General features: G+C 43.2%; 2 protein-coding genes across 13 annotated transcripts in view; one reads left to right on the top strand and one right to left on the bottom strand.

The window, feature by feature from the left end:
- FAM13A (family with sequence similarity 13 member A) overlaps positions 1–6364 on the top strand; it is a 137566-nt gene extending 131202 nt beyond the window's left edge. For all 9 annotated transcript variants that reach the window (XM_048052161.2, XM_048052159.2, XM_048052154.2 and 6 more), the window contains one exon: positions 858–6364. In XM_048052161.2, the coding sequence (XP_047908118.2) occupies positions 858–984 (127 nt within the window). In that variant the 3' untranslated portion in view covers positions 985–6364. The remainder of the gene's footprint in view (positions 1–857) is intronic.
- LOC106046091 (probable E3 ubiquitin-protein ligase HERC3) overlaps positions 5101–24479 on the bottom strand; it is a 44143-nt gene continuing 24764 nt past the window's right edge. For 2 of the 4 annotated variants that reach the window (XM_066996351.1, XM_013196928.3), the window contains exons 13-25: positions 23478–23667; positions 21604–21767; positions 20969–21082; positions 19700–19723; positions 19523–19612; positions 18003–18173; positions 17239–17382; positions 15722–15888; positions 14490–14556; positions 11656–11738; positions 8458–8641; positions 7609–7711; positions 5101–6879 (exon numbers count right to left, since the gene is read on the bottom strand). In XM_066996351.1, the coding sequence (XP_066852452.1) occupies positions 6671–6879; positions 7609–7711; positions 8458–8641; positions 11656–11738; positions 14490–14556; positions 15722–15888; positions 17239–17382; positions 18003–18173; positions 19523–19612; positions 19700–19723; positions 20969–21082; positions 21604–21767; positions 23478–23667 (1710 nt within the window). In that variant the 3' untranslated portion in view covers positions 5101–6670. The other 2 variants (XM_066996352.1, XR_010831266.1) reach the window with 2 other exon arrangements.

Genomic DNA, 24479 nt, shown 5'->3' with positions numbered 1-24479 from the left:
CCATATAGCGGCCTTCCAGTAACTAAAGGGGTTCAACAGGAAAGCTGGGGAAGGGACTCTGTCAGGGAGTGCAGTAATAGGACAAGGAGTAATGGTTTTAAATTAAAAGGGGTAGATTTAGATTAGATATAAGGAAGAAATTCTTTACTCAGAGGGTGGTGAGGCACTGGAACAAGTTGTCCAAAGGAGTTGCAGATGCCCCCATACCTGGAAGTGCTAAAGGCCAGGTTGGATGAGGCTTTGAGCAACCTGGTTTAGTGGAAGGTGTCTCTGCCCGTGTCGGGGGGATTGGAATTAGGTGATCTTTGAGGTCCTATCCAACCCAAAACATTCTATGATTCTTGCCACTACCCACCATCCTGAGAGATTCTTGTAAAATCATTGAATCTTGAGTTTCACTTAAGCTTAGAGAAATCTGAATAAATATTTTCTTCCTGTGGTTCCAAGCCAAGAAAAGCTGTACTTTATTTTGGCATCTAGCAGGCTGACATTCAGATGGATCCTGAAAAGGAAAGGGTTCTTCTATTTGTGTTGTTTTGTTTTGTTTTTTCCAACTGTTGTGTAGAAGCTGACAATTCCAGTGAAGTAGGACATGCTTCAAATAAGATTTTGCATTTAGAACCGGGGGATTCTATTCAGCCTCAACATGCAAGCTTCCCCCACTTTGCTAGGGCATTTGCTTGCCCCTGTCGTCTTCTCTCAAAGAATAAAAATTTGTTTTTATTCCCTGATGGGTAGTGGAGGAGGTGAGCTGTCTTGTAGGTCTTACTCCTGATACTGTTGGCGGGTGGAGGGAGGCTGCTAAGGGAAGATGTCCTGGCACAGAAATCCTCATGACCTCTTTTTACTCCCCCTAGGAACGTGCAGAAAGAAGACCGCACTCCTATGTCTGAAGAATACAATGAATACAAGCAGATAAAGGCCAAGCTGAGGCTGCTGGAGGTCCTGATCAGTAAAAGAGATATTAGCTCAAAGATCATGTAAAGGAGGAGATTGGTTTTGCCAGTAAACGTAGAAGAGAGAGCACCAAGTGGACAACTGCATGAAGTGGATGCACCAGGAGCCTGGCTGGGGAGGGCTGAGGAGCTCCCTGGGAACTGAAGGGCCAATCCCAGAAGCAGGAGGGGGAGGAAGGGTGGCTTTCCATCACTCTCTACATTTGCTGTTGTCCACTCTTTCTCCAGGCCTGATGCCCAAATGGAGTTTGCCAGCGTAGGAGACATGATGCTGTCCTCAGTGACTGCACAGAAGGGATTCTTGTGTTTTGATTTGCTTACAGATCCTGTAATATTTAGGATATCAAAGCCAACCATGCTCTTCTTTATTTTTTTTCTCCTTTCCAGGATATCATAGCAAGAGACAAAGTAGCATGAATAGTGATTAAATCATCAAATAGCTTCCACTTTAGTTTACCAGACATGTGCCCTAACTTGATCTCACATAAAGGCACAGGTCAGATAGCACCAAGATTGTTCTCTTGTAGCTACAGTAAAGATTTGCTCAGACTTTTGACCAGACTGTTTGGAATCCAGCATCTCCTGTTGCTCTTTCTGAATGCTGGAAGATTATCCTGGTTATAGTCCCAAACTAGTTTGAGTTACAGGGGTGACCAGGGCCCAGGGTTGAGTTGTTTTTTGTTTTTTTTTTTTTTTTTTTCCCTGCTTTTTTTTTTTTTTTTTGACTGCCAATTCAATTAACTAGGAGAAAGTACCTACATCTGTTTGGGATAGCAAAGAAAATGCAGCAGGGTTCTTGCCTGCTTGTTCCACTTGGCAGGAGGTACTGTAAGGTTACGACCATGTGTGGGCAACTGGGAAGAAAGGAGGTTTTATCAGCTACAAGTCAGAACCTCTTGGGATTTTGGTAGCTGCTCAGTTAAATGCCTGGTGTCAGGTATCTGGAAGACCCGCCACATGTGCTTCATTACCTGTTAATGAATACAGGAGCCTAAGGTGAATGGTCAGTGTCGATGTCATATGGACTTGCTAGCCTACATTTTGTTCTCTGTTGTACACCATCAGGCAGTGTGGGCTGGAGCAAGGACACTGTGATTGTGGCAACAGCAGACTGTATTTTCTTCCCAGTGGCTTTGTTGTGTACAGGTAGTGCTGCGGCAAAGAATACTGCAGGGAACTGAAAGCCCCAAGCCACACGCTGCCCATGGAGAGGGCTTGTGTCTCAGGTGCAGGACTGGACAATTCGACATTTCCACCTTTATGACTTTCAGAAAAGAAGGCCCCGGGACACCAGATTCCACTTCTCTTGTCAGACAATCACTGCCTGGAGGAGTGAAAGGCAGTGAGTTCAGGAACAAAATGAGTAGCTGAGGGCCGATAACTCTGCAGTATAACATCAGCCACCTGCGCTTGCTCGGGCACTCCACAAGCTCGTATGCACAGGCTGATACTGCGCAGCAACGCTTCCTGCTGGAACCGGGACACAGCTCTTGGGAATAGGTCTCAACCCCGAAGTCACGGAGTAATGCCGCCTTGTACGTCTGTCCCCTGGAAGCTCGCATGCAGGAGCCAAGCAGCCGAGGCCAAGCGCAGTGCCCCTCGTCGCAGCCGGGCCTCACGCAAGTCACAGGGGAGCAGGCAAGCAGTGGACTCCCGGAACCATTTCTCCCTTTCCTTTTCTGTGGGCAGGTGGGCCCACAAACATAGGTTTGGGTTGTGCTGCTCAGACTAACCCCTCCTCAACTTGCTGTATGTGCTGTGTTAATTCTTGCCAAAACCGGTGCTGGGGGTGGGTCTCTTCATGATCCCGTAAACACTTCAGAAGGCAGCCTTCCTCCCCTGGTTCTGCCCGTGCCCATTAGTACTCTGCCTGGGTAAGACAGTGATGAACTTAATTATTAATGAAAGCACTTAGGAGGGGGCCTGATTTCTACTGATTGCAGAATTGCACCCTCCTAATTAAATCAGTGGCGACTGAATTTCTTACTTCCAAAGAGTCTGGAAAACTTGGGTGCTGACCTGGGGCTTGGCTTTTCGGAGACATTGGGTTTCCATAGGTGGGAGATGTGGGTCTGTGCCTCTGCAAATCAATCTGATCCTCTGAGTGTGTCAAATGGGCTCAGAAACCGCTTTTGACGATGTTTGACTGCAAGGGAAGCAAACGCCTGTCTGAACACAGGGAGCCCAAGGAATCAGAGCTGTGCCTTTGTCCTTCTGCCTGGTCTTAGGGACTTGTCAGTCTGCGGTCAGCTCTCCATAGTTACTTTAGGTACAGCTAAACATCATGCGGTACTACTCTACTAGTAGAAGCGTGCGATGAGAGTTGGGTCTCCAAAAAGTTATTGCAGACTGTTTGTGGTGTTCAGGCCCAGTTCATCAAAGTGCTTCAAAGCATATATGGTGATGGGGTGCATCAAGCTGATCTGAATTTGGGATTCTGCTAAATTACAGCAGGCTGCAGCTTGAGCACTTTGGTGAATCTGGCCTAGATATCTTCATATGGTCAAAAGCAACAGTTTCTGCCCGTTCTTCCTAGTCATACATTTTTCACTGGGCCAAGGCTTTCCAGGAGTATGTTTTCTGTGCTTGTTTTTAAAAGCCTGTTTGCACTGTGTACTGATAAATTATCTGTTTCGCTGGGTTTTGCCCCTGACAAATCTTGATAAATGATATGTAGGGAACAGTCCATTTTATTTTTAAACTGAGGAGATTGTAGCATTTTCTGATGCTTAGTTATTGCTGTTTACATGGCATATTGCTAGAATTTCAGATAGTTTGTATGAAATGTAAGTACAATTATGCACTTTAGAGAGTTTATATTTTTGAACTTTGAAAGCTAAAACAAAACCTGTTAATTGAAATTGTACATTAAAAGAAAAGAATATATATGCGTAGCCATCTCTCTTTTTAAACTGTTCTTTACCCAATGGCAAAAATAAAATCAAATCAAATCATCTGTCTGATTGTGAAGGAAACTACTCAGAAAGACCCATCCAAGTGGATTTTAAAATTCCAGTCTTGCAAAGACTCACACAAGTGGTCAGCTTTCTGTCCTGGGTTTCCAGATGCTGTTGCTCCCATCTTCCAAGCCTGCAGAGGATGAGGGCTCTGAGACCTGAGCACTAAGATGTCTTTGTATCTTCCACAGCTGACTTGACTTCCCCCTAACCACAGTAGCCACACAGGCTGTTTGCCTCACCACACTCCTCTAAACCAATCCAAGCAGCATCTGTATGCTCTGTTTTATGGTTTGTATATGCCAACATCACTGTCTGTTGACTGAAGAACATTAAATACAAGACTGTTTTTAAAAGCTGTGGAGTACTGTGCACAAATCTACTTTATGTGATATGAATAAGCTGTTAGTGTAAGACAGCCCTTCCCATGTCACTACAACTGCTGTAGGAGGGCAGCATGGTCTGCAAGGCCTCCCATGAACCGGGGCCATTTCAGACACTCACACCTGTGAATTATTTAAATGACGATTATCTGGTTGTGAGTAAAATAAGACTGCAAGAGTTAAAGAGGGATGAGAAACTTGTCGTTCTTACCGCTTTCATTTGCTTTTGGTCTGTTTACTCCAGAGTAAACAGTCAAGTAATTGATGTTTATTAAAGGCAGTAAAACTAAAGGATATCATCTTCTAATCACGCTGCTAAGACATCACTTGTTCTTACTGGTATGTGCAAGTTTTAGACAGTAAGTGCCAGACCAAGCTGAGGTGTTTCCCTGTTCCTCTTTGGAATAGATGTTTTCAAAGCAGTCACTCACTGGCACATGAACAGCCGAGGGAAGAGCCAGTTTGTGCCCTGTGCCCGTACCCAAAATGGTGCCTGCAAGGTGCATGGGAAGGAGGAGAAAAACAGAATGAAGGAAGGGAGACAGATTCAGAGGGGATCTCAGGTGAGCCAGGAGGGGCAGGTGAAAAACTCCCTGATTTGTAATTGGAGATGTGAGGGCAGCATTTGATTGGGATGGAATGCTCACCAGCAGCAGGGTTAACGTAGAGCTAAGCAGAGTCCTTCTTCCAGGTGCTCAGAGGTGAAGCTGTGAGACAGTGGAGATCCCAGGGAGAGGCAGAGTGTGCCCGGAGCTGCTCAGAGCAGCTCCTCCTTCGCTTCCCAACATAAAGGCAGCCAGTGAGTCAGAATTAAACATCAAATTTATTGCATAATACTGACCTATGTACACACACATCGAAAATAAACATTTGATATAATTGTATATGTCTTCTATTTGTTGCATTAGAAAGAGGCTGAAGGGCTCTCAGTGTAGCCAACAGCTTGTCTTAAAAAAAAAAAAAAAGCCTAAAATCTTTTGTTACGAGGTGCAAAGTTCAATACTATATATTGAACGTGGTGCATAAATACTATGTCCTAATAACAAGTCAATTTGAAAACCACCCTAGGCTTAAAATGAGATTTACACCAAGACCTGAAGAAATGAGGAAATCATTTGAATGTCATTTAATAGGTGGTGGGACTGGGAGAAAGGATAATGGCTCTCCAATCTTACAGGACAAATTTAGTTAATGCTTTTGCCTACTCAACTCCTAACGTACCTTTCCAACCTAATTCATAAAGGTAGGCCTTTAGGGGTCCCAGCACTTACTGGACAAAACAGATGACAAGGGTTTCTCCCACACCACGCAGTAAAATAATCCTACCAGCAGAAATAAAACCAGCCTCCAAGCAGAGGGTTAACACACAAATGTGGATTTCATGCGTCTTTCTTTTCCTCTGACCTAATGAGGCTGGAGAGCTTGTAAACACCGCTTACACTCACACACTCCCTCACTCTCCTGCATGACTCCTCTGAGAAAGGCGGCAATGGTAAAAGCAGCCAACTCACCTTGTATTGGAACAACATTTCTGTTTGAATGAAAAACGAGGACTCAGCTAAGCCTACCTGCCTAACTTGTAGACTTACCAGCAGAAGAACAACACAAGAGAGAGGCAGTTTGAGAAACCCGTTATTACGGATATTGTTTGTCCTTCCCCAAGCCTTAACACAGAGGAGTCTGAAGCTTCTTTAAGAAGACGCTGCTTAGAAACAAAATTTAAGACAAAAGAAAAACATGCCAACCCCCAAACCACCCTACTCTCCGTGAGATATACTGGTGCAAAAAGACAGAGCATGTACCGCAACTAATACACTGTCCTGTGGGTCACAAATGACACCCCAGCCCAGTACCATCTGCCAAGGACCAGAGGGCAGGGGGGATATATCCATTCAAAGCAAGCAAGAACCAGCTTGCATTTAAAAAGGGAAGAAAAAAAAAAAGGGTGGGGGAAATCACAGCTTTTCAAAAAGGAGATCACTATTTCATCCTGAATTTCCACCATAGCCTCAATGCAAGGAACACCAAAGGTTTAAACTGAACAAAAAGGGGGGGGGGGGGGGGGGGGGGGGGGCAATAAAAGCAAACTACGAGTATTTGCTGCGAGGGCAGTGCTGTGAAGTTGGAGGGGAAACAACGAAAAAGCCCACCAAACTCATTTTGTTCAGTAGATCAGAAAACTCAAAGCTAAAGTCTCTCCCTGCTAAACCCCACAAAATACTGGCAGCATCAGGCTGAGACTGCATCATCTGCATCTATGATTCTTACTATTATTTTTCCCCCAAAATGCTCTGATCCCTTCCTTTATAAAAATAAAGCCAAGCCCATTGCTTTCTTCCTCTGTACCCAAGTGCCTGTGCCTCTCCCACACACGTCAAGCCAAGCTGAAGCCCTCATAGTGATCGATGGCTTGCACCAGCCGGGCGCTGAGAATCTCCTTGCTGCTGTACTTGGGCAAGTCCAGGAGATTGTAGCAGGTGTGCGCCACGGGCAGGTACTGCTCCCCGCTGGCTGTGGACTGGATGACGATGCGAAGGCTTGACATGCCGTAGATGGGAATGCGGTCGCTGCCTGTCAGGAACACTAGGAGAAGCAGAGAGAAGGCAGGCTGGTTAGGACAGGCACCCTCACACTTGTACGGCTGTGATACGATGCCCCTTGTGCCTTCTCATCTCCATGCTGAACTCTTCTAGCTCTCTCAGCTTTTATTTCCAAAGCTTTTTCCTGGAAGCATGTGCCAATACATAAGAAATCTGCAGTCAGTGGAGCTGCACCAGCAAAGAATTTGGCCACATGTTGCTGGGTTTGCTGGAAGCAATGCTCTAAAGAAAGACAGCAACTGCTTCAGGTCTGGCCAAGTAAGGGGATGGTGACTGCCAGCTCAGCAAAACTGCCACACGGAGATTTAATACTTCTTGGAGCTAGATTCTTTTAGGACACTTAAATCTGAATAATCCTTCAATAAAACAGCGCTTTCCTCAGCATGCCTCCATCTCTGTGCTTGACACCAACTGTTTCCAAACAGATACACATTAGTGGGTACAAGATCAGGAAACAAAACCAGTCCAAAAATAAAGATTGGCTCTTTTCAGTGCTTTCCCAGGTTGCCCTTGGGACACAATATTCCCTCAACATGATGCCCCAAGGGAGCAACAGTTGCCAGCTGCAGCAACAAACTCTGAACCACCTGCCCTTAAAACCACGTATTTCTCCTCCTCTTCCCTTTTATTGCCAAACAAAGTGACATCTACCCCCCAGTGACATTGATTCGTCAATTTCAGATGACAGCCTGCACCACTGCAAAATACTTACAGAGAAATTTCTTCTTCTTTTCCAAGGGAAATGCATGAAACGTTTCCCAAAACATCCTCACGGTTGGGTGTGTCGCAGTGTAGTCTCCCTTATAGACGGCACTCTATTAGAAAAACAAAAAGTCACATAATTTCATCTAGCACTAGAACGCAAGGACTAAGTAGGAACACGACCTGATCTCTTCTAGTATCTCAGACTGACGTCTGACAGCTAAGAAATGGAGTGCAGGATGTGCCATAGGCAACAGCATGGCTCAAAGACACAGGAAAGTGTTCTTGCTACAGGTGAAAGGCCAGTATTTAGGCTTCTAGGTATTCAGCTAATTAGAGGTGTAACGAGGAACCCTGGTGTACCTGATCACGGGCTGGACTCGCGGACAGGATCATGTGTTCTGCACTGTGAGGCCATTTCTACTGCTAAGGCTGAGACAAAACAAATATTTGCTGATCTGCACGTGTTTTGAGAGGATACAACTCTTGCGTTCTGTCCAGACTTCCCTTTGAACACTTGGCTGTGTACTTTTTGCCCTTGTTAGTTCTATTGTAAATGAAGATTCTGATTTTGTCTCTTTCTTTCAATCTTAGGCTTCATCCCTACGAAAAAAAGATAGAAGTCCTCCTCCCCTCTTCTTTTTCATCCCCAATTTCCTCCACGAGCTTTATCAGTAGCAGGATAGTGAAGTAAGAGAGTAACTTTTCATGTGAATAATTGCAAGATGTACAAGAAACATATAAAAACATCCGTAGCTTACTACACCTCTTGACCCAACCTAGTGCCCACCTCTTGCAGCTGCCCAATCCTAGTACTCGTAAAAAAAAGAAGAAAAACATGACAAGAGGGAAGCTTTACCTCCTCCAGTTCCTCCCAGTTGTAGTTACTGTTTCCAACTATCATGGCCCTGAGCTCTGTGGGCTGGAAGAGTTCCAGGACCTTCCCACCACATACTTTCAGGAAACCAGTGGAAAAAGCTGTGTACCACTCATGGATGGAGAGGTTGAAGATGTAATTTACATAGGCTTCAACAAATTCTTCCCTAGGGCATTGAGAGAGAGCAGGTAAAGAAAAGCACTTTTATTCATACGCCTGAGTGGCAGCACTGCTAGTTTTGCTGCTTCTGCCTGTAACGTTTCTTGCAAATACGAGTCTTCAACAGGTTCACCCCACTGCCCGCCTCCCGCTGAGATGACTCACTGCAACATGGACAAAGTCACCAGGTGGCACGTACCACTACGTGTGCGCTTAACCAGTGCAGCGGAACCTGCCTCTCTGCTGAGGTTGAGTTACACAAGTAGCAGGATTCGGTTACCGGAGAACCACAACTGACCCAGCAATTGCAGCCCCATGTTTAGGATGTCCAGGAAATTATCTACAGCTCTTCTCAGTCCGTATGTGTACGGTGTTACTGAGCAGGGGACACTCTGCAAAGAACCCTGATAACCAAGCCGAGAGCAAGCACTTAGCTGTGGAGTGGGAACCAAACCACACAGCAGGCGATCAGAAAGCTATCACTTCCAAAACGGAGAGCCTCCCAGAGGCCTAGCTAGGTATGCTGTGATTTTTCAGAGGCAGGTGCTCGTCACTCAGTCCCCAGTGAGTCCCACGGGTGGTTCAGCACTTTCAAAACCAACGCTGTAGACTGAGGAGATCCTATTCAGAGAAGTCTTGATCTGAAACCGCACGGCCCATTACCTTCCTCCTTAAAGAACTCCCCTCGCTACAGAGCAAGAAAACAGTCTTAGAAAGCATGGACATCTCTGCTTCAGCCTTCATAGTCTGGTTAAATAAATGTAGGACTTGTGCCTTTGGAGTGCAAGGCAAGGAGAACGACCTCTCCCAGAATGACAACCCTGTTTTACTTCAGAGGTTCCCAAGAAAAACATTAAAATAAAAACAACATTCTGCAGCCATTGCTAAGAAACATGCGGCAGGCCCTGGCCAAACTCTGTCTCTGGATTTTGTTAGGAAGTTAAGCATCTTTATTCTGTTTTCTCTTTGTTTGTCTTGAAGGATCACGATCTGAGTGCAACCCTAGAATTTTACTTGTGCAATGACTCGAAATATTTCCTTTTTTCTTTTTTTTTTTTTAAACACCTGACCATAATGCACCAAACAATGTGGCAAACTGGGACATGAAACTAGTCTCTGGGTGGAGCAGTTGTTTTTTTGCCTGACGTTTAAGAGGCGCTCACACTTGAACTCAGAAGCTAAGCAGACCAGGGAAGCAACGGAATCCAATATCTCAATCACTAGCAGAGGACACCAAAACTGAAAAAAGCATTATGACCTTTTGGTGGAGAAATTCTCAGTGCACATGCTATGTAAAAGCAGCAAAGGCTAGGTGAGAAATTAAAAAACAAAAAGAAGGCTGACAAATATGAAAACCTGGAATAAGAAATCACACAGCAAAGGGGCATTTTCCAGTGTGTTTGTTTTATTGTCATTTTGCTGATAATCACGTGAGCATTACAGAAATCCAAGCTGATTAAGCACTTAACTGTTGCTTAATACCTCCTTGGCTGTTACGGTCACGAACTCTTTACCAAAAACATTGTATGTTGCAATGCCCAAATAAACTCCAAAGGAGAAAGTGAAAATGCAAGCATTTCCTACTTGGTATTTTTCAGTCAAAGCAATCCTGTGCATTTCTTCAGTTAACAGTGAACCTTCCCTCAAGTAGGAAGGGCGATGCCCAAAGACACGCACGCAGCACACTACTGAGGCCAGCAGGGCAGCAATTTCGTCCCTGACCTCTAAACATAGCAGCGGAGGAAGTCATTAAGCACTGTAAGGTGGATGAATTGACAGCCATGTCTAGACTTGGATTTAGAGGTTAGCTTGAGTTCAAAACTCTGGTCAAGACAAAGCCACTGCATTCTGGAATGCGTTAAGCTGGCGCAGCCACAGACCAGCCTTTCTCCTTACGGATTTGCTTCTCTTGTCTTTCCTGACTTAGTATGTAAGGAGCTAACCTGGATGCTCTTCCCAAACTTTTGCTCTAGCTAAGCCTTTGATCCTCCCACTAGGCCAATACGGCACACCGTGGTAAGAAAAGACCTTTTTCTTGTGAATGCATGGGCCTAGCCAAAAATAAAAAAGACTATCACTGGCATTTACATCTTTACTTCACTCTCTCAAAGTCTCCTGTATTGCCCATCTCCTCTTGGGTTTGCACGGAGGTAGCTATCTAGCTGTAAAATTGTACCTTTTGCAGCAGCAAAGTAGCTAAAAAGGTAATACAGACAAAGCTTTTGTTACGGCAATGGCTGTAGACACAATCAGAACCATTTTAAATAATCCAATTAATGGGAAATTACTTCATCTCCAGACTTGCCAGCAAGGTCTTCAAACAATCTTAGCACAAGCCCCTAACCATGCTGCTGACTAATCACTGGATCACATTGTTTTGCCAGCAGAGAAAGAATTTGAATGCTGTTTCAAGTAATAAAGGCATCTGAAGAAATCCAATTATAGGATTATAAGAAGAAAACAGTTTAGCAGCTGGAAAACAAAAAAAAAAGGGGGGGAGGAAAATGGTATCTGTACTAACTGCAGCTAGCTAGGCAGAAACAGTTTACATACACTTGTGCCTTGCAGCTCCACTAACGGATGACGGTCCTCTATCAGACATATATGAGGGAATTATCTCCTGCTCTAGAATTAAAGAGAGAGCATGAACAAGTCTGCCAGTCTCGGTTTTGCTTTTTGGTCACAGGACAGGAACTGTAATTCCTATTCACACCATCAGGGGTTACGCTGCAATCTCTATTTACGACGAGAAAGCTATGCCAGGGGTCTCTATGAAGATCTTTTATAGGGAAGATGTCCATCCAAAAGGTCGTCGGGCATTTTTCAAGTACTGGTGAAAAGGTGATGAAAACCTGATTTCTTAAGTGCCACTAGCATCCAGTAACTATTGAACAACCGGTCTAAGAATTTGTTCACAGTGACTTCTAATTCTCTCCCACGTTTCACCTCAGACAAATTTTCTGTAGCAATGCATTTGACTTCATCACAAGTGAGTCCATCCCCCCATATTACCCCTCTTACCTGTTGTCCTTCTGCACCAGAATATTGTCTCCATCTTCAATCAGGTTCTTCTGCTCTGTCACACCATAGCTCTCCCTGCAGATCTATACAAAATGAGAAAATTTTACCAGAAGTACTTCCCAGGCCATATGCCTGCAGAAAGATAAAGGGTTCTCTTGCACAGGTGATGACTAGCGTTTGAAGGGTGGGACAGAGAAAAGGGTAAATGCAGAACACTTTTTGCCTGCTGTAAATGTTCTTCCTGTTTCACTACTTCACATCATTTACACTTGCTGTAGTACTACTATCAAGCCTAAAAGCAAAGTCAGAAAAGAAAAAACTATCCTTTTAGGTCAACTTCCTGTAAAAAAAAAAAGTGATAACTAATAAAACCTATATTAACTAAGCCCATATGCCCTATTAATAAAAAGTATTCCTTTTCGTTTTTTGTTTTTTTAATTTAATGGAAGGTCAGTAGGTTAATTCATCTGCTCTCACTGTACGACAGCATGACCACAGACAAATTCCTGCTTATGCCAGGCCTACAATGGTACCAATACAAACATACTCTGTACATACAGAATTGGTCATGCAAATAAAATGCAGAAGGGTCAATTGTCAAGTTGCCATACACGAAAGGGCCTCGTATTTTCACAGAATCACAGAACGGCCGATGATGGAAGGGACCTTTGAAGATCCTCTAGCCCTACTCCCTCACCAAGCAGGATCACCTAGAGCACATTGCACAGGACGGCATCCAGGTGGTTTTGGATATCTCCAGAGAAGGAGACTCCACAGCGTCTCTGGGCAACCTGTTCCAGTGCCCTCTCATATTCAGATAGAACTTGATTTTGACAGCCAAGATCAGTTGTTTATTCTTTTCAAGGTGTATTGGTTTTATGTGGCAAGGTTTTGATAGCAGGGAGCTGCAGGGGTGGCCTCTGTGAGAAGAGTCCAGAAGCTGCCCCATGTTAGATAAGGGACAGATTCGGCTGGCTCCAAAGGGACCTGTTGCTGGCCAGAGCCAAGCCAATAAGCAATGTTGTTATGCTCTCACAGAGGTGCAATTTAAGAAAGGGAAAAAAAATGTGGCACAACAGCAGCTGGGAGAGTGAGGAGTGGGAACCAGTCCTGCAGACCCCCAGGTGAGTGCAGCAGGAGGGCAGGAGGTGCTCCAGGCAGGCAGCAGCAGTTCCCCTGCGGCCTGTGGAGAGGCCCCTGGTGGAGCAGGCTGTCCCCCTGCAGCCCATGGGTCCCACACGGAGCAGATCTCCACGCTGCAGCCCGTGGAGGAGCCCCCGGTGGAGCAGGTGGATGTGGCCTGGAGGAGGCTGCGGCCCATGGAGAGCCCCCGCAGGAGCAGGCCCCGGGCCGGAGCTGCAGCCCGTGGAGAGCAGCCCACGCAGGAGCAGGGGTCTGGGGGGAGCTGCCGCCCGTGGGGGACCCGTGCTGGAGCAGCTTGCTCCTGGGGGATGGACCCCATGGTACGGAGCCATGTGGGAGCAGTTCTTGAAGAGCTGCAGCCTGTGGGCAGCCCCCGCAGGCTCAGCTGGGGAAGGATGGCATCCCGTGGGAGGGACCCCGCGTGGAGCAGGGGCAGAGAGGGACCGTGAGGGAGCGACGGAGGCGAAGTGCTATAGACTGACCGCAGCCCCCATTCCCTGTTCCCCTGTGGCCCTCGGGGGGAGAAAGTAGAAGAGGGCAGATGGGAGGAAGTTAGTTTTTCTTTCTTTCTTTCTCACTTCTCTAGCTTTTTGGTAATAGGCAATAAATTTCTCTAATCTCCCTATGCTGAGTCTGTAAAAGACAATTTGGTGAAAAATTTCTTGGGTGTCTTTAAAAGTATCTTTTTTGTTTTGTTTTAAACAGAGTTTATGTTATCATCATTATGGCTTCATCCTGAATTGCAGCTCTGATCCGTGTGAGATCAGACCTGGGTAAGTCTGATTTAATAGACTTTATGCACACTCATTTATGGAAAAAGAAATGGCACTCTCCTAGCTCAGCATGAATTTTCCTGACAATATGTGGCAGAGCTTCCTGATACCCTGTTATTAGCCTAGGCTGGCCCTGGACAGACAGACAAGAATCCAGATCATGCTCGGGATGAATCCACTACTCACAGTCTGCTAGAGCATCAGGACTTCCAAGCAAAGACACTGAAACATGGAAGCCCTTACCCTGCTCAAGTTAACAGAGGAAAACACAGTTGGAGAACAATGATGCTGAATTTCTTCATGGGTGTATGTTTGCACATGAGGAAGGACCTGATATTTTAGCGTACATCAAGATTTAACTCTTAATTCTACAGAAACTCCACTGTGTAATAAAAACTATTGTCTCTGGGTTACTGCCAAAATACATATATATATCCTAGAAGCAGAGGAAAACTAACTGCATTAGTACACCTCCTAGAAAAATTTTGTTTCTGAGAAGTCTGACCATATACACTCAATATGAATTTTTAAGTTTAAAAATATTAGTATTATGACAGCAAGGAAAATTCTAAATTGCGTTAGCATTTCAAGAACTGACCCAGTGATGTCAAAGCCTAACTTACAATTTCAAGGAGGATTTAGGAATCTAGTTCTCCTTGTCCTGTGTGAGATGTTGGACACTGGCATTTAAGTCACATGCCGCAGTGACAATAAAGATATTCTGAAAATCACTCTGCTTAATCTACTTACTAGCTTAGTTTTCATCATCATAGATAAAAGAACAAGTGAGTTTTAATATTTTAGCATTAAATATGCGGTATGTGCTACAGGCATACTTTTGAATAAACTATAATACACATGAATGGGCTTCAACTGTACTATGACTATCACAACACTTATATGTTAAATGTGTCTTACTGTAAAATTCAAGCAGAATGTCTCTTCTATATCTTCCCCAGGATAATCTAAAAGTTGCTGAAGACTCCTACATGACAGTCAGGGAAAGAAATGAGAAAAATTAAAAAAAAAAAAAGATTCAAAAAGCCAAACATTTAGAAGAGAAAAGAAAATCAGCAAAAGTGAACAGCATCACACATCTGGTTAATAGGATTGCAAGAGAGAGCACCTGATTCACTTGAAGAAGCAAAAAAGAAATATGCCTCAAACTAAGAGATGCTTTGTTAGAAGCGGGATACATGCCAGTCCACGCAAATTATCAATGTAGTCCATGTCTACATGGATCCCCTTTAACGATCCTGGCCTCAGAACAGTTACATTTCTAGTTCTAAAGGACTGCTAGATATTTATGCTATCTAGCACATATGCTATCTAGACACAAAGGCCTGAAGAAACAAAGAGGGTGGTGAGAAGCTATAACTTTATCCCCATTATGTAGAAGATATTCTTCTACTATCCCTCAAAATCCTGCTGCTCTCTTCCTAGCACTTTACTTCGTTACTATTAGACCTGCAGCTTTTTGCTGGTAAATCAGACAGCAACCCAAAAGAAACATGAAGACAGCAGTCATACAGTGGGATTTTAACCTCTCAATATCAAAGTAAACCAATATGCCCATGCAATTATGTAGAAGAGATTCAATGTGTCTTTTAGAAAAAGTCATTCCTTCACCCCATTCAACTCCCTGTCTTCTGGCACAGGAACAGGTCAGAGTTGCACTGATTCAAGGATGGGGTAGTTCACATCCAACACACACATCCCATCCTGGGCTATGCCAAGAGATGCACAGTGGATCTATTTGCTAAGCCAAGCCTGGCTTGGGGAAAAAGGCTGAGGCTAGGATCTGGGATCAGGCATGAAATCACACTATAGGGTGGCAGGCCCCCAGCCGTTTCCAAAGGTGTATGGTAGGTATATTTTGGTTGTGTGGATATGAAGCTTTTTGGGGTCAGCAAGGTGGGTACAGAGGTTACAGCCCGAGCAGACAGATCTGATAGCCCATGGAAGAGGAGAAGGCTTATGTGAAATTCACCACAGTCTTATGTATTTTGCTAGGCTCACAGACCCCCAAATTAATCAGTCACTCAGAAGGACCAGGTGGTTTGTTGAACAGTTTTACCCCACCTGGCATTTCTTGCTCTCAGATGGATGGTTTCCCATCCCAGACAGGATGCAAATTTTGTTTTTCGTACCTTCCTTCCGTAGGGGACAGCTCCTTCAAATCCTCTAGGCAGGGCTTCACATTCAAGAGTTTTTTGTACAGAGCCAAAGGGAAGTGAAGGTCTACCACTGTGAAGTTGTAGATTGCAAGACCGCATATGATGCCAATCAAGTGAAACCAGTTGTGTTCTACAAAACACTTCAAAACCACAGAGAGAAATCCTGATGAGACGCACTGTTTCTGGTGCAATGCACAATACTCTTACCCCATGCACGAAGAAGCCAGCCCCCGCCTTCTCAACTGGGACAGTATCAGAGTGCATCAGGTCCCAGTCTTGTTGTAAATTCCTTGTCCCTAGCCTTGCTGGGGTGTGGCACAGAAATGAAGCTTCAGAACCAAGTCCTATTACTTCTGTAAGCTGTGATTAGCTGTGGAAACAGCAACACTTAGTTTCCACCTTACCTGCCTTTTATTTCCTTTTTAAATACTTCTGCATTTAGACATTAACAAAGCTTCAACGTTTGCCAGCTATGAACTGCAAGAAAATGGTCTAACACTTCTCTCCCTACCAGCCATCCTATCTCCTATTAAAAGTTTATGCATAACCACGGTGCCACCCAGGCAAACATAGGTAGGTGTTGGTATGCAGGCCTTCATTCCTTCACATATTTACTGTCATGTTGGTATGTCGGTCACAGTCTCATTGCCTATATTTGCTAAATGTTGTAAATATACGACTTAGATATTTTCAGTGATTGTCATTACTTTAGTGTCAAAAGATTTGTTATTTTTACATGCATTAACATGAAGAATAATTGCTCTGCAATACTGTTTACAGGTTGCAGAAGATACCGTGTCATTTCCTTCCTTTTAAATTAATTAATAAATTAAAAGAACCCCCACCAGGACAGATGCACCTGAAGGTAACAATGACATCATCATTTTCCTCCTTACTAACTAGGAAGGTGTGGAAAAAAGGACATGAACCATCATCTCCAGCTAACTGACTTGTAGAGAGAACTTCCCACCTTTCCAAAACCAACCAGTATTCACTACAATGTTCTTGCCATTCAAGAGCTTCCTCACATAAAGCATTAACAAGTTCAGGCCCTGAAGGTGACTGTGTTGCATGAACAAGTGGATTGACTGCAAATAAGCGAATGGCAAGGCAAGCACTAAATTTTAATGCCAGTATGACCTGAACCTGTGGTTCTGTAGAATAGCACGATTATTCATATAAATAGCATGAAAAGCATATTCATGCTGTCTGAGAGTTCTATTAACTGTCATCTGATACTTGATATATTAAGTCCTGTTATGGGATAAGAATAAAGAGAAAGAGCCAATTCCTGAACAGGCATCAGTATCACAGTTCTGATAAAGTTAATGAACCTATACTAATTTGCACTGACCATAAATAAAGCTCACATTGTATTGAGGGAGGAAAATTGGAGGAAGACCATTTCTTTTCCATAGTTTGCTACTAAATTAATTACATCTGAAACAGCATATCATTTCAGCCGGTGTGTAGAGAGGGCAATGGCTCACCGTGTCTGAAAACCATAGCAGGTTTGACTCTGGGTAGTAAGTGAACATGCCATAGATGGGGTTGAGGAGTTCTTTTAGCAAGAGGAGGAAAAATTCCTTTGTCACTCCTCCAGCATCAACAGCTTCCTCACCATCAAAGATGACCTGCAGAAAAAGCAGGTCAGTAACAATTATGCACAGCTGAGACAGAGTGAATCAGACATATTTCCAACTGGAAGCCACACAAAGCAATGTGTCTGACATGCCCAAATCCACCAGAATTTTCGGCCAGTTTCAAGTGCTCTGCTTGCAGGTAAGGACAGGGAACATGGAATGGCAAATTTGATACTCTGAAAATTTAACTCCTTACGTTGTTCCTGTTAGATAGCAACCAAAACATAAATAACCACCTGTCTTCCCAACAACAGGCAGCAGCTGCTGAACTTTGTAGCAACCTCTCAGATAGAAAAACACATCCTATTGTAAGTGGCCCATTCCAGCAGAATGGCGAAACAGACACTGTGTAATATCATAGACGTTACTTCTCCTCTGTCCCTTATACAGGAGAGACACCAGGAAAAGAGTAAACCTTCTGATTGGCTTCATGTAAACTGACTACTCCCAAAACACTCCAGGAGTCAGAGAGGAGAAAGATTCAGCTCCCCCGTTGATTAGATGTGCCCCTGTCTGCTACACCTATGGCAGTACGCTGGCAAAATGGTAACATGAAGGGAGGAAAGGCTTCAGAAGTGTCAGCTGCATGAGAGGGTTTGAGGAAAACTTACCTTAAGAGGCTTTTTCAAATCAATATCTGAATGGATGCTCAACTCCCTTAAGGCATCACCGACTAAATTACTCCTGCGGACATGAAGTACCAGGAAAGGGCTTCTGGCCAGCAGAGGCTCCAGGGTGAGAAGCATGAAAACATTCTGCAAATTTGCACCGTTTATTGCCACCTGTAGATAATAGAGGCATGAGAATCAGCTGCTGTTCAGCTCCTTTCTTCTTCCAGAAGGAAAAGAGTTATGTGCCTGATGTTCCTTTCTTCTTTACTCTTTCAGTTTGGTTTCCTCAGAGTATGAGGACTGCGTGCCCCCTCTACACAAGTGTGTGCATGTGTGCCTATTTGCCCCCCTCTTTCCCACATCCATACGTTTGAGTCCTCTAAGCAATTCAAAAATTTGAGCAAGAAAAGATATTAAACTCCTGAACACTTTTTGACATGAGGTGGCTGGAAGAAAAAGGCTTTATTTATACTTTTATTGAGTCAAAAGACTCAGTGTGAGCACAACCCTGAAAAAATCAGAGTCTACAAGGGAGAACAGTGTTACTAACACACCACGTGAGAAGACAGTCGATGTGTGCCTTGTGAGGAACCCACTGCATACAATTCAAAGCCCTCATCTACAGCGATTTTCTGGTGTCAGGAAAGATGCAAAGTCTGGTCAAAGCTTTGACCACCCAGAGAGCATTGATTCTCATGCGTTGTCTGTATTAAGTGGCAAATTCATTGTAAATACATTTAAAAAGACAATTCTTTGGCCTCCAAGCGGTCATCTTCATAAAGATCCTTTCTCTCAGTGCAAATTAAACTTTTTGTGGGACAAGTCCCACACCCTGGCTGCACTGGATGAGGGACCAGTGCCCAATTCTTTGTCCCTTTCAGGAGCCACCTGCATAAGCAGTGCCCAGCACTGAGCAGTTCACATTGGCACAGAGGCCAGATGTCCCTGCCAGAGTCTGGCTTGGCTGCCACCTACAGGGTAAGGGGCACCAAAGCTTAACACCTGCTGTGACACACTCCTGGAGGGCCCCACGTCTGCACCTCTCACTGCAAATGGGTGGCTTAGCTGCTGACAACAGCCACTGCTTGGAACTACAAACAGCGTCAGATCTGAACCCTTAGTTCTGACAACCACTCCTGTGCTGCACACAAGCTTCAAAAAGGCGCTCACTCACCTGAAAGCACCTTACAGCTCCTCTAATAGGGACCTCACCTTACTTCTTCTTATCCTTGGACTATCATAAATACACGAGTGCTCCTTCCATAGGTACAGTTGACATTTCCATGACATGCACATCTGGCAATTCTGATGTTACCGAACTTCTTGAAGTAAAAGAAACTAAGTACTGTGTGTGCCCTGGACAGGGCTAAGAGCTTTTCCAGCTATTCTGCTCTCGTATCATAGAAACGATAAAATGAGGCACAAAGTAACTCCCGGTGAACTCCCTTCCATTCAGGCACCAATGTAAAAGGCAGGAAAAAAAGAAATGAGGCAGGAAAACTGGAAGAGAGAATGATTACCTGCATCTGTAGTTCTGCATCTGTCTGTAACATCTTGGTCTTAGCCTGAGCGTCAAAGATGAAGGGATAAGAACAGAGCGTCACAGCATCCTGCAAGACACAGAGACAGACTGGTGCCCACGTACAGCTTCTAGAAGCACTGCTTCAAATAAGAGTCATGAAACACGATTTCCTTACCTGCATGATGGATGGTCTAACTTTCTGTGAAGGCAAAAAAAAAAAAAAAAAAAAAAAAAAAAACTTTTACTCTCTTGATTGTGTCAGATATTTCTTAGGACAGACTAGTTCAAAGGTGACCCACAGAAAATTTTTCTCCTCTGGGCCCAACTTTTTTCTTCTTAAAGAAAAGCATGGGAACTTCCTTCTCAAGACAACGCACAAGTCTAATCCAAAACTTGCACATCAAACGTTACTAAGAGGACTAACAGGCACAGAAGCCTGTTAGCTTGCCAGAGGTGAAACTTATTTTTATGAAGAACAACCAGAAAACTATCCCCAAGGCAGAGACCACATGAAACAACAGGAAAGAACATAAGGCCACAACATGACAATACAAGGCCACTCCTGCAACACAAATTACTCTTCTCTTTATCTCTATCAATACAATTTTAACTATTACTGTTGTATCAAACTGAGTCATTATTTTATTGCTCTGCTCACTAAAAGCAAGCACAGAGCAGCAGTATTTATATGACAGAAGATGGGAGAGGGGACACAGCACACACAACATGTAGAAAGTGCATACAAACACATACAGAAATTCTTGCTACAGTCTGATTTTACTCTTGCAGCATCCCTTGATGGATGTCTTTTTGTTTTCTCATATTTGGGATTTCTTTCCCTGCATTATTTAAATAATCTCACTGGGTTCCCATACAGCATTTTCCAGCCCTCAGTTCAGTTATCTCTTTTCTTAAAGATGGGAAAGTGAGGCATAAAAGAGGTGAAGGGTCTTACCCAAGATCACCCAGCAGGTTACTGGAAGAGCCAGGAATAGAACCCACATCTCTTGAGTCTTGGTTCAGTCCCCTAGCCAGAACGTCACACTGCCTCCTCTTACAGAGCAACATTTTAAGACCACTGGCTACATTATTCACAATACCTGCCTAAACAGCAGAAGTAAAGGGTAAAAATTATAATTTTAGAATACAGGACTTGGCTCCTGAGGTCTCGATTACATTAAAAGGATCCAGTGACTGAACTAATCCCTTTGTGCAGGGACTGATTGGGATTCACATGAATAATCACAGAGGTTGATGCAAACATTAGTTAAATATTGTTAGTTTTAGCTCTTCTGGTTTTATTTTAAGTCAACTTCAAGCCACCAAATATCCAAATCTGAGAGATTTAACATATAGATGCTCCTACACTGATTACATTACACTCTCAAAAAGGATATTAAAAATGCAGATCTCTAATGACCAGAGAGACAAATGTGGCTCTTACCATTCCAGCCTGATGTAGGAACCACATGAGATAATCCTCCTGAATGTCCACCAAGCTGGAAATCTCAGGGATATAAAACTTATCATATTCTACATGTTTAACCTTCTGATTTACCTAGGGAAGAAAACAGATGGTTTTTAAAATACAGATGTATCCAGCATTTTCTTAGAACAGGCTTTCACAAAATCAAACATAGCAGCTTGCAACAATAGGCCCTAGAAATTCTTGCAAAAAGTCATCATCCCTTTTATTTTAGTATGAAGAACTGAGAAACTTCTGACTTCTTAGTTCTTCCTCCTCCTCATCCAAGACTAAACAGCACCAACACACCAGGAGCAGAATGTGTAATAATACAGGCATTTGTGTCACAACAGTGCACGCTGTCTGCTGGCTCAACAGCGGCACTCTTCACAGTGAATTTTTCCTAGTATTTGAGACAGGACTAAGCAATCTTCAAGAACACCGAATTAAGGAAAACCACTAACATCTTCACTCTTGTGGTGTCTCAGTGGACAGCAAGGCAGCTGACAAGCCAGGGCTGTCACCAATTCGCCCCGTCAATTGGCAAAGGGCAGACAAGACCGGGTGAGTATCTGCATGTTGGCATCTTGAGCCAGCGTACACCCAAGGCTTACCTTGTGGAGTTTCTCCAGAAGTCTGAGAGCAGCTGTAATGTAGCTACTGAACAAGACCGGGATCAACAATGTCTTTCTTCCACTGAGGAGGTAAACTACTGCACCTTTATAGAGATCCACTAGCCTAAGGAAATATCGTGGGCACACTTGAGACCACCAGTTATCTGCAAAGAAAAGGAACATAAAAATACATCTTGAATTGAACGCCACAGAATACTCCCCTACATAAAGATGAAAATAGGGGAACACACCTAAAAACAGTTTTAAAAACTTCCCTACTTCTCTCCTGATTGTTGCAATAGGAAAGCAAGCAAAGTAAGCTGCAGACACCAGAAGTTGAGAAGCTTTCCACTCTCAAACAACCATGTCACTCACCACCCAGTCCCAACCCCTGATCAATGCAAGAGCCTGAAATCAAGGTTCTTCAACCGTCTCAAGAAGCTTGTATTCAAGATACCGTGATCTTGCAGACAAACATTGTCTCTCTGTAGTGATAAGAAAGTAGTTCTCTGGTCAGTTCTCCATCAGTACCACATCCTTTTCTAGCAGATGTCAGAAGGTGCCTCCTAACACACGTGCACTAAAGCTCCCTCTTTTTTAAAAAGCTGATTTCCTTCTTGCCACGGGCAGTAACCCTTACCTCTCCTCTGAAGGGACCCTGCCTATGAGCTTCTTTGCTAGAACCAATCCACCTGCAAAGTAGAAGATGCAGCTTGGGAAAACATCACATCAACTGCTAGAAACAAACACCAACTTAGCCTCCCAAGTGTCAGCAAAACAATAGATTCTTGCAGACAGAAGTACGAAAATCCTTTATATTTCTTTATTCTAACAGTCACAATGACTAGGAACTCTGAGCATAGGAGAAAATCTGGTTACAAAACCTCCTTGAATAAAATAATAAATAAATCACTAAGCTTCAAAACAGATTTCACTGGAGCAATGCTTCTGGAGGTCTGAATCCATTACATAGCATTTTACACAATACTGTGAGAATTAGTATAAGATAACATTAAGAAATGGAAGAAAATAACAAAAAAGTAATATCTTAGCAAACACAAGTAACACTTTTGAGTAGCTTATCTTCTACTTAGCTTATATTGAGCTAATAGGAAATAATGTTAGTAGAAATAAGATTCTGAAACAGGAGATGAACTGTTATGTATAGCTTAGACTTGACCAACCAATAGATTTTTCTGCACTTTATACAGATCAGGTTAACTTTGTATTAGCAGTATATTCATTTATTTACCTTACACAGAAAAGAAATTTCAATGTGGACAATGTCTGATTAAATTAACATAGTAAGATCACTTAATCTTCATGATATACAAAATCTATGTTCACATAGAGGCATTAAAATTTTCTGGAATTGGGTCTCTGAATATAGGTAAATTAGACAAGGTAAATTAGTTTAACTTCCCCAGTACATGTTCTTAGAAAATTCAGGTTGAGTTGTTTTAATTTAGAAGCAGAATATTTCATTCTCATTTATTATCCACACCACCATAAATTTTATAGGCTTTATATTACAATAACTCACTAACTCCCTATATCTTACCTATATGGCACAGTCTTCATTCCCATGTATTTCATATTTAAAATTCAAATTTTGAGTTTAAAATTCTTTTACATAGGAATATAGGTCTTGGGGGAGGATTCCTTGAATGTTTTTGGTCCGCAGGTGCTTTTTAGAGGCAGCTGCTTCATAGCAACACCATATCACAAAGAATATTCAATTATCATAGAAGTCATAGTTAACACAACACCAAAATTAAACCAACATAAAAACATGACTGAAAGATCCAAAGGCAACTCTTTGTGTTCCCCCTGGATCGTGAGAGCAATATGCATCTTAAATGATGGCCTCTTACCAAGAACTTTGCTGGGGTTGGTGTCTAAGCGCAGAATAGCCATTGCCAGAGGAAGTGTTAACGTGATATAATACTTTGAATCTTGGAAGGGTGGGAATTCAGGGAGAATCAGATAGATCCTCATTGCCTCAACATCTGGTGGTGAGCTGGACAACTGAGGAATCAAGAAACTTTCAAAGCTCTTCAGTATCTACAGGGGAAAAAAGACAAAAGGAGGCAACTTATTCCGGATGACAGAGCACCTACAAAATAGATGAGTAAATACTAATGAAACAGAGAACACGCAGCACAGGTAGACTTAACAGCTTTTGTTACTGATCCCTTAAAGCATTCCACAGGACAGGACTAAATTCATGTTTTCCCAAAAGGCATAAATGTTTGGGCAGTTTTTTCCAGGGATGTCTATGTTAGTAAACCCTTCCTGTTGAAGGCCACATCCCTGCTTCAGAAGTACAGTGAACTGAATTTCTCAGACTAGAAACATTGCTGAACTAGTTCTCTGTGTGCATTAAAGCATGGCAAAAAAAAAGACATAGAACTGTATAGCTAAAATTCTCCAGAAATATTTGTGTCTGAAGCAGGCAGATAACATGAAAAATTTCACCTGCTACAATTCCAATTTGGCAAAACATCTCACAACACCTTTCTACTCACTTCTCTCTCTGACACCTATAATAAACAGTTTCACTGTGCCATAGCTCAGTGTACTCAGGTCCCACTGTACATAAAACAAGGACTGCCTCATCCACAGGACTACTCAATACACCAAGTCTTCTCTGCTTTAGGGGAGTCAGAATAAATTAAACAACCAGAAAGTACTCAACTGCTGACCCGTAAGAAATAAGAACACATTCATTATTTTCAAACATAACATACAAGAATTAATTTCAGCAGTTAGTTCAAGTATTAAATGCCATGAAACAAAACTGTTTTATAAACAAATCTTTGAGACATTTTCTGAGGTCAAAATCCATTCAGGTCAATGGGAAGGTACCCACGGAT

The sequence above is a fragment of the Anser cygnoides genome, chromosome 4, assembly GCF_040182565.1.
Source record: "Anser cygnoides isolate HZ-2024a breed goose chromosome 4, Taihu_goose_T2T_genome, whole genome shotgun sequence".
NCBI classification, from domain to species: domain Eukaryota; kingdom Metazoa; phylum Chordata; class Aves; order Anseriformes; family Anatidae; genus Anser; species Anser cygnoides.
Note: the sequence above shows the minus strand (reverse complement) of the source record. Positions and strands in the feature narration are given on the sequence as shown.